The 13,435-nt window shown below is 40.7% G+C and overlaps 1 protein-coding gene across 1 annotated transcript; it reads left to right on the top strand.

Moving 5' to 3' along the window:
- Nucleotides 1–2,200: 2,200 nt before the first annotated feature.
- CALM1 (calmodulin 1 (phosphorylase kinase, delta)) lies at nucleotides 2,201–10,690 on the top strand. The gene is made up of 5 exons (XM_014947019.1): nucleotides 2,201–2,226; nucleotides 3,100–3,243; nucleotides 5,282–5,388; nucleotides 6,862–6,997; nucleotides 7,230–10,690. The coding sequence occupies exons 2-5, from the start codon at nucleotides 3,174–3,176 to the stop codon at nucleotides 7,256–7,258; spliced, it is 342 nt and encodes a 113-aa protein (XP_014802505.1). The 5' UTR covers nucleotides 2,201–2,226; nucleotides 3,100–3,173; the 3' UTR covers nucleotides 7,259–10,690.
- The last annotated feature ends 2,745 nt before the right edge of the window (nucleotides 10,691–13,435 follow it).

The raw sequence follows: 13,435 nt of genomic DNA, 5'->3' as shown, positions 1-13,435 counted from the left end.
GGAGGGCGGGGGGGGCCGCACTGCAGCAGTGGGCGGCTGCCGGCCGCGAACGGCGCCTGTTGCGCCGGGCGGGCTCCGAGCCTGCCCCTGCCCGGGCCGTGCCGTGCCGCCGGCCTCCGGGACCTCCATCCTCCCCCCGGGCGCTGCGGGGCCGCCCCGGGCTCCCCTCAAAAGCGGGAGAGAGAGGAAGGGCTGGGATTTAATTTTTTTTTATTATTCCCGGCGTGGGTTGTGCTTTTTTTTTGTTTTCTTTTTTTTGGGTTTTTTTTTCGTTTCCGACGGTTGCAGGCTGACCTCTTAATCGCATTCTGGCAATCTGGGTGTTCCTCGGCTCTGTCTCTCCATCTCCCCTTCCCGTCGGGGAAGGCTGACATCACCAGGACAGGATTTGATGACTTGGCTTTGGGTGGGGTGGTGGCTCCAGCCCTTGGGTACCTTTGTCCTGTAGCTGGGGGTGAGCGGCGGCGGTGCCTGTTGCCGGGGAAGGAGAACAACAACCCCATGGCGCTTTAGGGTCGGGTTGCTCTCTTCTGGCATCGCTGCCCTGTGTCTGTGCGAGGTCGGTTGGTTTGTTTTTTAATTCGAAATCCGGTTTTTTTTAGAAACATCCAGTGAGCTCCGACTCACGGGGCACCCAGCCGGTGCTGTGGGTTGGAGGTTTTTTTGCCGAGGTGTGGCTCTGTTTCCTCTTCTGCAGGGCATTGAGACTGTTATGTAAATTCCTTAGATAATCTCCGAGTAAAACCTCGTATATTCTGGAAAAAAAAAGTCGAACTGGATTTTGAACACAAGCTTCCCGCTGATATTAAAGAAGATTTATTAAATTTGAACTTGTGTCTTTAGCTGTTAGCACTTGTACCCCCCCCACCCAACCCACTGTGCATGTGGGGAAGTGTTTAATCATTACATACAGACATTGAAACACTTAAAAAAAAAAACCCAAACCCCAAACAACTGTTTACAGGTGAAATCTATGAATGTCACTTAACATATACAGCAGGCTTTCAGCCCTACCCTCTTCCCCTTCGCAAGAGCTTACCAGATTGTATAGCCTGTTAATTGTCCATTGTATTTGTTGCTCTTTACTGCAGTTAAGTGGGGTTTTTATTTGAATAATGGTATTTCAGGACAAAAGGGTTACAAGATGCCTGCTTCCTCTGACCTACAAAAATTGCTTTTCCAATTGGTAAAAGCCATCTAATGAAATCAGTTTAAAAAGAGATAATATGTTGTATTCTCCAATATATATGACTGGGTGTGTAAAATCCAGGTGTGTTTTCTCTTTCTGATGATTAGAAAGATGCATATTTTTTCCATAAAAAAGCTGGTTTGCTTCTTGGGGTCCAAACAGCGGAGCTTTTTGTGATGCTCTATCCATACAGAAAGAGATTTCTGGAAGGATGCAGTTAGCACAGTTGAAGGTATGGGAAAGCACATTTAATTGCCCACTGAGCTTTACATCTTTGGATGCAACAGTGGCCTCTTGATCTATAGAAGGTCACAGGCAAGCATTTTAAATCTTGCCACTTAAAATTTTGTGTGTAAACCAGCCTGTGTGTCAGTGGGAGGCACTTGAAACTGCTTGGCTGAATGGAAAAAATAACGTGACACTTGAAAACTGGTGTTTTCTTTGTCAGAGATGGCAAAAAATCTGCATAATACCGAGTAGTAATTCCTCCTAATGTCACAGCACAGACCTCTTTCTATTCAAGCTTGCAGTAGGCTGATGCTTGATGCAGTGTGGTGGGGGAGGGCAGGCTCCAGTAGCCTTAGATCACTAGGTGGCACACTTGTCGTGAGCCCACTCGTGTGCAAACACACCCCCGTGCAGCGTTAGGGTCACTGTACTGCTGGAAATGACATCTGATGTGATGTGAAACCCCAAACACATGTGATTAAGGATTTCGTGCCTCTCTGTCCAATTGCGAGGAGCCTGCCCCGTGTCCTTCATTTGACCAAACCGGATTCCCCTGCGTCGCAGGATGGCACGGCTGGTGCCTCGTGTGCAGTTCCAAAACAAGTTAGCTTATGTGCTTTTGGAAATGGCTGCGTGGTGTAGGTGAGTGGAATCAGAGGCAGAATTCCCAGTGTTGAAAATGGCTTTGTAAAAGCAATGATAAAGCTAAATGAAGTATCTCGTGGCTTGCTGTAGCTAGAGGTAAACAATATTCTAAAATGTTCTATTCTTCGTGTAGGCTGATCAGCTGACTGAAGAACAGATTGCTGGTAAGTGTCTTGATGAGAAGTTATTATTTTTCTGCTAACTCCTTGTGACTAAAAGAAAATATATTATTCAAATATGTACTAACACTTTTTTAAAAAAAATTCTGGACGATTATTGGTTCATTGCCTCTTAATTTAAACTGCTTGTTCCTTGGACTACAGATAATGATATTTTAGACTTTCAGACTTGAACCAAGTCCTTCTAGATTTCTTGCAAACAGAAATAATTGCTAGACTCAGATGAACTTCTTGGAGTCAAATCAGACCTAGGTACTCTTTTCCTTTTAATAAAGTGAAGATAAACTTGAAGTGGCAATGAATAAATCTAAAATGGATTTATTACACATTAGTATGAGCCATTGTCTTTTAAATAACTTCTAACAGTGTCTGTAATTCAGACTGATTAGGAGAAGGACTATTATTTGACCTTCTGAAGATCAGTCACCCACTTGTGGCTGACATTAATTCTTACTGTCTGTAGCCTTAATGATAAGTGGTAAATGACAATAGTTATAGTTCCTGTAAGTCTGTTAATGGTAAAGGGAACCCGTGGGGTCTCTCCACTTATCCCAAGCAGCTGCTCGTTATGGTGCAACTGTGCCTCAAGCAAGCAAGATGGTATTGAAATGCATTATAGAATTGTAATGCAGATAGTAGCCACATGAAATAAGTTCGAATATACTATGCAAATTCTGCGTTGGTACCATAAGTAATTTTTTAATTGTTTTTTGAGAGTGTTAATTCTCTCAATACGTGGACAGTTAGATAAAATGTAACTTAAAATTGTGCCAGGTGTTGTCAGTGGAGTGCATTTTTAGTATGCAGTTTTCTCATGCTGATGATGTCACTAAACACTGGGACTGTTTTTGCCTCTAGAATTCAAGGAAGCCTTTTCCCTATTTGACAAAGATGGTGATGGTACTATCACAACAAAAGAACTGGGAACTGTCATGAGATCATTGGGTCAGAATCCAACAGAAGCAGAGTTGCAGGATATGATCAACGAGGTAGATGCTGATGGTAAGTGTTGGAAAGGGAGTTATTAGCTCTGTGATCATCTTAAGCGTGTATGACCTCCACACCTGGGGTTGGACTGCATAGAGAAGATTCTGTGACATATCTTGAAGCAGTTTCAAAATGCTCCATAGAATCCAAAGACAGAGGGGTGTCATTTTTTTGATTGCTCTCTGTACAGCTGTCAAAGATCCTAGCAGTGTTAGGGAGAATCTAAAAAAGGAGATGGGCAGAGACAAAGTTACACTGTTTGTCTTTAATATTTTATGGGTCACAGGCTTCCTATTGCTATCTGACTTGTCCTGACCTGCTGTTAACCTGCATTTCCACCCAGCTTTTTTTTATACATGTTTCATCAGCTCATGTTGGTCTTAATAGCTTTACTAATGTCTGTGGTTTTGTCTGAGGCCAAAAATGTGGTAGGAGTGGAGTAGTGCTAAACTTCCAAGAATTTAAAACGCAAGAGGGAGAGACTGTATAGTTTATTGTGATGTGTTAGGTCACTAATACATGGGGGATTGGAGACAAAAGAAGAAAACCCTTAAATGGGTGCTAGAAGGGGTAACTGCACATCTTGTTTCTGAGCCTCCAGACAGGCTAGCAGTTATAAAAAGGAAAAATCTGCTCTGTGATGTCAAGGCTTTGAACTTCTATGTTGGTTGTCATGGTGATTTCTCTCTAAAAGAGTGAAATTATATTGGCACAAGTATAGATGATCTGATTATCAGACTACATTAATTACAACTACTTTCCTAAAAGTGTAAGTTGACTGCAATTGCTAACTTTTGGATGCAGATACTGAAAACTTCAGGGTTTGCAGTGCTATGTTGAGCCTGTGTACGGTGGCTCCTCTAGGCTGCAGGCCACAATGCTGCACTGGTAGATTAAAAATGAAGGGAGACTGAGGATTTGAGATAAGTACCCCTGCCTGTCTGTTTAAACTTGCTTTATGGCAGAATGCTTTCTGTTACTCTCCATGTTCATTGAGGATTTTTCAGAGCTGAGTACAGGATTTGTATTCCAATTTAGCTGGTAGATGAAGCTGGCCATGTTGATAAATAGATGTGTGTGTCTCAATCTGGAATTTCTAAGATGCAAAGGTTTTTTTAAACCTTTATTTAACTTCTTTGCTGTACTTGCCCAATGAGTTGGTATGTTTCCCTCAAGCAATGGGTAGGCCTTAGTTGCATGTTGAACTACTTAATACAGGTTTTTCTGGCATATAAGGTTGAATCCTGACTATACAAATCTAATTTCTGCTGTTTTAAAGAACTTGTTTGTTCATGATACCACTTTTTTCATAGCTTTGAACAGCCTGAAGTTTGAATCCTCACTTTGAATGAAAAACTTAAAAATCTTAGGGGTGAGGCCTGGATATTAGCAGGGATTTTCAGTTTTGCAGTGAAATGCCTGTAAGAACACCTACTGCTAAGCTTATCAGAAATCCCAAATAATGGCAGTTCTTCTCATGGCCCTGGAGTTTGCAATTCCTTGTTGTCCCTTACAATGGTGCATTACTTCTGTTGCATACAACACAGGAAAAAGAAGCTGATTTTTTTTTTTAACAAGGAATAAGTGTTTATGAGCAGCTTAGTGGTGTCATTTTATCTAAATTTTAGATATCCTGGATTTGTAGTGCCAGCTTTATAATGCATTCCCTTGTGGAATCTCCCAGAGCAGTTGGGAGACTCTAAAGAAACTAAATTTTGGGGAGTGACTTGAAATAAAGAGAAGCCATAGTATGGGTTAAGGTGGAGCATCAGAGCCATGTTTTACTTGCAATATGGGTGGCAAATAGTGTGGTTTGACCTGGAGAGAAGGCAATGGTTGATTTTCATTGTGCTGAAACACTGCAGTGACGGTGGTTACTGCACATTGTAAGATCAAAAAGGCAGCGGTAGCCATTGAGGGAGAAGATCCAGTTCCTCTATAAGAATGGGGTGCAGAGGATCTGTCAATCTTGTCCCTGGCTAAATTAATGCTACACTCTTCTGCATAAAGAAAAATATGGAAGTTTAATTTTTGGAAGTTTCTTTTCATTAAGGCAATGGCACTATCGACTTTCCTGAATTTTTAACCATGATGGCCAGAAAAATGAAGGACACAGACAGCGAGGAAGAAATCCGTGAGGCATTCCGAGTCTTTGACAAGGTATTAATAAAAGTACAAATATCCTTTAGAAGCAGCAACGATGTCCATTTTTTCCACAGTGTTTTCTGTCTGGAAGGAAAACAAAGTCCTCTAATAGAAGCAGAGGAATTGGAAACAGAGCAGGGACTAGTCTGGAAATGGAACCAGGGCTGTTGCAGGCTGGTTCTACCTGCTTTACACAGCAGGTCTAAGCTTTAAGCTCATCCAAGAGAGGAAAACTTCTTGGCCTTTCCTGAGAAGCAGAGATGAGCAGAACTTGATGCTTGTGGGGTAGAGGGGTGGGATTTTTCTGTACCTTCTAACTTGGGGGGAATGGGGAAACGCTTGCATGGATGCACGAGGTTTTATACTTTATGGAAGCTTTTGAAGCTAAGGTGATGTCATCAGTATTTAGAGGGATGTGAAGTGTTGCGTGTTCCATTTTCAAGATGTGGACTTTGAGGTTGTTTTTAGGAAAATGTAAGAGCTCAGCTCCCTCCATCTTTAAGGATACCTGGGCATACATGATGAAGGTTAATTGTTTCCTTTGGATTGCTTTAGATATGACAGATAGCAAAAGAAAATTGTTGAGCAATGACTGGTGCAGCTGGTAAGCTGATGCCCAGGCATATGTGGAAGAAAGCCTTACTACTCCTTTTATGGAAAAAAATGGCAGTTTCCAGTACTTTGCTGGAAAATGTGCTAGAGGAGATGTTCGTTGGTTTGGTTAGTACTTAATCTACCCTGTGGGGTTGTTTCTGCAGAGTAGATTTGTACTTAAAGCCACTGAGGCAACTTATCTATTGGTGATGGCCATATGAACTCTTCCTCTAAGCCAGTGTATTCTTCCTGTAGATGGAAGAGGACAATTACTGACATAGCAAGCAATGACATCTAGGTTTGGACGTTACTAATGGGAATACTGACCTAGAAGTGTCATTCTTATTTATTTTCCACAAAGCTTTGTGCAATCCTTAGGAGTAGAATTTAAATGCTTTCTTTGGAGGTTTGTTCTATAGCATCTTACCCAAGAAACCTAATGTAGCCACCTGCAGTCTGATCTTAGAGGTAGTGCTACCCAGATGAGAAAGCAGACTTTATTCTTGCTTATGGGGAAATTGTTTAGGGTTGTTTTGGGGGGGGCAAGGGAGCTTGCTTAGGCAGCAGAGATGAAGCAAAAACCATTACAAAAAAACATCGTGGTTTTGGGATTGTTTGAAAGCTCTTTAATAAAAATACCTTATTGCAGCTGCACGTCAGGCATGCAGTTATTCTTATGGTATAGCAATTGTACAGAAGGATGTGGTGACATGCATGCTTTGTAACGCAATGGGACTATACATACTGTAGGGTTATGCAGTGTACGTGTCTATATATCTGTCCCGAGTGCAGCAAGGCTATTTCAGAGGCAGTTCCTGCAGACCCAGATGTAGTTTCAGAGTTAAATCAATGCCAGATTGCTGATCATGATCTTGTGCAACTCTTTACTTGCAGGATGGCAATGGTTATATCAGCGCGGCAGAACTACGTCACGTTATGACAAACTTAGGAGAAAAGCTAACAGATGAAGAAGTAGACGAAATGATCAGAGAAGCAGACATTGATGGGGATGGGCAAGTCAACTATGAAGGTAAAGAGATGCTCGTCTTGACCCAAAACTGTTACTTGGGTTGAGTGCAAGCCTGTTGCATGGGGTATTAATTTCTAGTATTTGAGACACTGGTTTATTTAGTTGTCCACTTTTGTGGACAAAAACTTCAGTGCACTGAAAGGGCCTTTTTTTAATGCCAAATGCATTTAAGAGACTTAGCAGTTGAAGTACTCTAGAGACAATAAATCACAGTGACTTTTTATCTTTTCAGAATTCGTACAGATGATGACTGCAAAGTGAAGAGACCTCCTTTACACCTTTTTTCCTCTAGAAGAATCAAATTGAATCTTTTACTTACCTCTTGCAAAAAAAATGTTCATTTATTCATTCTGTTTCTGTATAGCAAAACTGAATGTCAAAATACCTTCTGTCCACAAACTGCATGTAATGGTTGGTGGTCCTGTCCCCAAAAGATAAAGTTAAACATCAGTTTTACAATATAAATAATTGTACTACCTTGAAAATAAAAAAAAAAGGAAGCACTTAGTGAACTCAAAAGTTCCATTTGCTAATGACTATTACACTGTTTGGGCTGGCCAGTTTTTCATGCATGCAGCTTGACAATTGAGCACAGTCAGACATTTGTATTAAAAGGAAAAAAAATAACCAACCTAAAGGAATCCACTCTTTTGTTCAACAGTGGATTCTAGTTCAATTTCTAGTATAAATTGTCATAGCTGGTTTACTTTAAAATTGGTTTATACCTCAGGATGGTATGCAGCAAAATGGTTGAAGGATGCAAAACTTAGAGAAAAATGCCCTAAAGGTTGAATGGTTCTCCTGTACGTAGCAGTGTGCTCCAAAAATACGATGATCTTAACTATGGATGGCATGTCTGTGTTAAAATATTGGTTTAACATTGTCTGCATTGCACTATAGTGAAACGGGTGTCGGGCTGTTACCGTTCACAAAATTTTTAAAAGAAACCTTCACCAAGGGAGCATCTTTGGACTCTCATATTTTTAAAACCTTCTGTACCATGACTTGGAGCTGGCGGAGTAGCCTGTGGACTTCAGCACAACTATCAACATTGCTGTTCAAGATATTACAATTTATGTCCATTCCAAGTTGTAAATGCTAGTCTTTTTTTCCAATAAAAGACCATTAACTTAAAGGTGGTGTTAAATGCTTTGTAAAGCTAAAATATATATATAATTGAGATAATAAACCAAAAAAGCAGTAGGAGGGAAGTGTTTCTATGAATGACTTGCTGCTAAATTATAATGCACATGTATGCAATAAGTTATCCCCTATCTTTTCAAGATGGCAAGAACTGACCTCCTGTAACCCAAGACCTTTGCTATAAATAAATGAACTTGTGCTTGCCTTTCATATTACGACAATGTTAATTTAGTTGGTCTTAAAGTCGTGCAATGCTGACTCGTCAACTATCAGCACAGAAGTAACACCTCATTTCACTAAAGTGGAGAGCTCTGAGCATGCATGTCAATACTGGGGAGACATGTATAGGTTGCTTAGGGTTTTTTTTGACAGGTTATAGGAACTAGTTGGAGAATTTAAACAGCATGGACTTCATAGATATCTATGATTCTCAAACATGCCAAAAATGCATTTCTCTACCCACAGAAAACAAGAGGACATTTCTTTTACAATATGTAAAAAACAAAAAAACTAAGCCTTTTTGGAAACTGGGGCTATTATGTCTTGACTATCTTCTCAAACACTTGCATGAATTTTGTGGGGTGGAGAAGAGGACTAGGGTTAATTTAAAACCATCTTGTTACTTCTGCTTTTGCATGCACTAGCAGTGCTTAGTCATTCCAGGTCTCTGAGTAAGTGTTCTCTGATCCTTCAGCTTCCTCATGAATGAGTGGCAGAGCAGCCGTGTCCACTCTTCTTTGTTTGAAAGAAGAATGCTTTTTTTCCCCCATTGTCTTTTTTCTCTTTTTTTTTTTTTTTTTAAATAGCAGAGCCTCCATGTGGAAGGCTTTTATGCTTGGGAGGGAGGGACTACAGCTTAATTACTTGACTGTAAGTTTGTTTCCAAACGTAACTGGAGTTGCAAACCTTAATTGCTTAGTTGCCTTTGGTTTTGGAGAGTATTGATACTATCTCTTGAAAGAGATGCAAGTCTCCATTCATCCTGTCTAACTGAGGTGCCTGTGTTAAGAACTTGGTTGCTTGAAATGCAGCGTAGCGTAGTGAGGGTCAAGAGACACCTCCAGAAGGCAATTGAGACTTATCTGCCTTCAGTGATTTTGTTTTTTTTTTCTTGTTTAATTTCATTTTTTCCTGGGGGGTGGGGGGAGTTCTGGGTGACGAGGGACCCAGACACCTTAACCAAGTGCCTAAAAGTTAGATGGGCTGAATGTAGGCAATTGTTTAGGTCTCTAGCAGTAAAGGCTTTTGGTGTGGCTGTGTGGGCTGTCTTGGCAGACTGGCCACCATGGTGGGAAGGTCTGACTACCATGTGAAAGGAGAGTCTTGCAGGGGCAGCTGCCAACCGCTGCTTCGGTAGCGCTCCAGAAAGGCTGCCCTGATATTCTGTAGACCAGCTTTTAAAGAGAACGTACTCAAGAGACAGGCAAGGTAGGAGCAATGGTTGCTGCTCTGAACTAATTACTTCTTCTGCCTGAGTGTGCAGAGAGATCTTGTCTAGTAGGTAAATGCTTCTTACCATCTATCTGTCATTCACTCACGGTTGGTAGGGTAGTTCATTTAAGAACAGCTGCTTTTTAGCTTATTCGGTGTGCTCTGTGCTCGCTAGCAAAGAGACCTCCTTCCTGCGAGAGGTTCTTGGCTTGATTAGAAATTGTCTGGCAGTGTGCAGTGTTGGTATGCCCTGTAACTGAATCTGCCTGGAGGTATCTAATTATTAACTGACTTCAGTACCACATCAACCTCGAGTAAATGTATCCTCTGTACAGGACTTTAGCTCTGTTCCCTTCTGCATAGTGAATATCTAGAGAAATGAAATGGTGTCATCAAGGATTTTTTTTTTTAATTCTTTTTTTTTTTTTTTTTTTCCTCTGTGAGTGTGCGTGTGTGTGGCTTTGGCTTTTTCCAAATGTGAAAGTGTGGGCTGGATACACTTGGTGCATGGCTTAGAAACATGGGACTGGAGAGAACTTCCTGGGTCATCAGATCCAGTCCCCTGCTATTGCAGGCAACCGTGTCATATAATCCTTTTAATAAACTGATCAAGCTTAACCACCTGCTTGTAAGTGGCTTGTTTTCATGGAAGTTCTGTAACTCATGTTGCTCTCAACTGATGCAAGTAATATATGAAATATGAAGTTAATCAAAAGGTCCTCCAGCTTAGCTTTAGGTTTATCATTACACTTATTTAACTGACTTTCTCGAACCTGTTATTCTTTGCACAACACTCAGGAAAGTGTTGAATCTTTACACCCCCTTGCTATGAATAAGAGTTGGTGTGCTTGCTTATTTTTTTTAATGGAAAAGATGGATGTCTGGCTTGTTGAAATTTGTTAGATATGTTAATTGTCAAGGCAAGAAACAATTGAGTTACTTGTATTTGATACATAAATTTAAGGCTAGAGTATACATAACCATTTTTAAAATACATCAACTTGCAGTGTAGTTTTATATTTAATACTGAAATTGTACTGCTAAAGTTTAAACTGCTGTTAATCATATTCCTCTTCTGATCATAATGAAAAAATAAAGGGTAAGAAAATGCTTAACATAGATTATTCATTATCATGCTTATTTTATTGATAATTCAGGCACGGAAGCGTCTCTAGGTATGGGGTATTTGTTGTGTTTGCTGGGGTGGGGTGGGGCGAAGGGGAGGGTTTACTGGTGTGGTAGAAGGCTCTTGTGCCCCAACCCCATCAAGAAATTGCCCGACGTGTTACTCAGGCATTAAATGCCTGCCTGGGGGTGGATCTGATCCGTGGGGTGCTGCAGTGCCAGCCCCGGGGGGGAGGCTGTGTCTTGGTCCCTAAATTGCCATATGGGTGTGATGTGAACACGGGTCCTTCTGCCCAATTACACCATCCTCAACTAAAAGCACAGCCCTGGAGTTTACAAATAACAGAGTTAATACAGCTTGCTTGTCCCCTACCCTGAAACTAACCACAGCATTGGTCTTACTGCAATCCAATTAGGTTTTGGTGGGGTTTTTTTGGTTTGTTTGTTTTTTAAGATATAATGACAAAGTGAAATTTGACAGAAGGCAGGACCATGGCATGTCTTCTGACCACGGACGTCTAGCCATCAGGTGAAGATACATGATGAAGGCTGATGCCATGTTTCTCCCCACTGACATTTAGGAAAGCAGATGGATACTTGCAAATGGAGATGGTGGACCTTTAAAATCAGTAAGACAAATTAATATAAAGTTGTGGGGATATTTTTACATAAGAGCATTACAATTCCAGCATATTAAAGGGTGGGGTTTTTTAAATCCAAATACATGATTTGCAAGTAGACAATGAATTCCCTATGGATTTGGAGTTCCAAGGAATCCTGATGTTATTTGTATGAAGTCCCAAGGACTTAAGGGGTTGATATTTTATATTTTCTAAGAACCTCTGTCAGCGAGCATCCTGAGCACACTGCAGAACACACCGGGGCCCTTTCATCCATCAAATGACTAAACTCCAGGAGAAAAAAAACCCCACATTTGATAAAAAAAAAAAGAGCGTATTGCAGCAGAGAGTTAAATTTTTCCTATATCCCTTTGGAGCCTGAGATGCTGAGTGACACCAGCACCACAGAGCAATGTTACAGGAAAGCAGCTGAGAAGCAGGTCTCCCAGGGTTGCCACCAGAGATGCTGGTAAAGAGGTTGCAGGTTGCCCTTTCCAGCATCTCTACAGGTGTTGGGCAAAGCTGGCTGTAGCTGGCAACGAGTACCACAGCCTCCTACGTGGTGAGCTCTTCTGATCTTTCACAGAAGCTTCATTGACTGGGAAATGTTGTGTAGATCTCCAAAGAGCCATTTTCATTTCAGTCACCTCAGAAGTCAGCGTCTGCAGAAATACTGAAGGAATTATTCATAGTCCAGCCTTTTCCTGGCAAAAGCATCTCCTAAGATAACAAGTGGTTGAAGTACAATATGAGAACTGGGCTAATCACCTAAAAAAAGAATCAAAATGTTTTCTGAATATTTTTTTTTCATTTCTAGACCTCTAAATATGATGTATTTGAAAAACAGATTTAAAAAAAAAAAAGTCCTACTTGCCCTACCAGTTGCATCATTTAAAACAAACACAATATTTGAACAGGAACCAACTGCATCAACTGGGAAATCCGTAAAAAGGCATTAAATAGCATTCCCCATTTTACTGGTTTGTGGTAGGGTTTGGCAATAGCAATGCTGGCAGTGTAGTAACTGTTCTGAAAAAGGATATGGTGAAAGAAATGGATAGGGTGAGAGCAAAAAGAATACCTGAGCATGGGACTGCTTTGTAGTCTTGTCTCACTCAGTATTTGTTGCCCATAAAGCTATAAATATTTGATGGTGTGCTCCCCGGGCATTAAGTTTTTCTGGCAGCGGTGCCAGTTTTCCTTCTCCCTACTCTCCCCCAAAGCTCCCCCCTCTCCCCCCGCTAACTCCTTGTATACCTGAAAATATACAACCTGGAAAAGTTAGTTGTCAGCCTGCTGTGGTTCAGAACTTGCCAATCATGCTCTGCTTATTCTGAGCTTTCTTTACAAATACATTAAAAAGAATAATTTCCTCCAGGCATTCTGGTAGGAGACAAAATATAACCAGGATTTCAGATAGGGTTTTGCTGAATCTCTTTTCTTAAGTAAAATATTTTAACACAGAGTATTTAGCTCCCTAGGAATCTGTGTGGAACATCATCAAAACAAGTTTCTCAAAGATTTTGACATAAAATTTGACCGATATTTTCTAATAACTTGTTTATTTAGATATTAATACAGTAAAAATTCCTATGCACATACAACAGATGCCCTGACAATTAATCAGTGTGCATGATGCTGTCCACCCAATATAGATTAATTAAAGACAAGTAGATTGAATCAAATCAAGTCAACAAGTAAACCATCTTTTCACTACCAAAGAAGGTACATTGCTCTACAGCACAGTTACAAAAGCTTAGCTAAACTGTGAAAATTGCCTCGTTGATTTACTTTCTATCAAATTAATATGTAGAGGAAGGTAAGCAATTTCTTCACTAGCTCAGGTTATTATTCTTTTCTGTATTAAACACTAGCACCCTCAGAAATACTACAGCAAAAGAGTGGTCTTAGGGCTACAAAACTAAGCACTTCAAAAAAATACCCAATTCAGGGTATCCTAAACACCCTAGTTTGGCCTATTTCAAATGTGATTGCAAAACATTATGACACTGTCTTGTCTCTTACTATATTGCCCACAGCATCTTTGCATCAGTGTATTAAATATCTCATTGCAACTTTCTTTTTGGACACGTTATTCCGTACCCTGGTCATTACCCAC

This window comes from Calidris pugnax, unplaced genomic scaffold, assembly GCF_001431845.1.
Source record: "Calidris pugnax isolate Ruff unplaced genomic scaffold, ASM143184v1 scaffold127, whole genome shotgun sequence".
Taxonomy (NCBI): Eukaryota; Metazoa; Chordata; class Aves; order Charadriiformes; family Scolopacidae; genus Calidris; species Calidris pugnax.
This window is presented reverse-complemented; position numbering and strand designations above follow the sequence as displayed.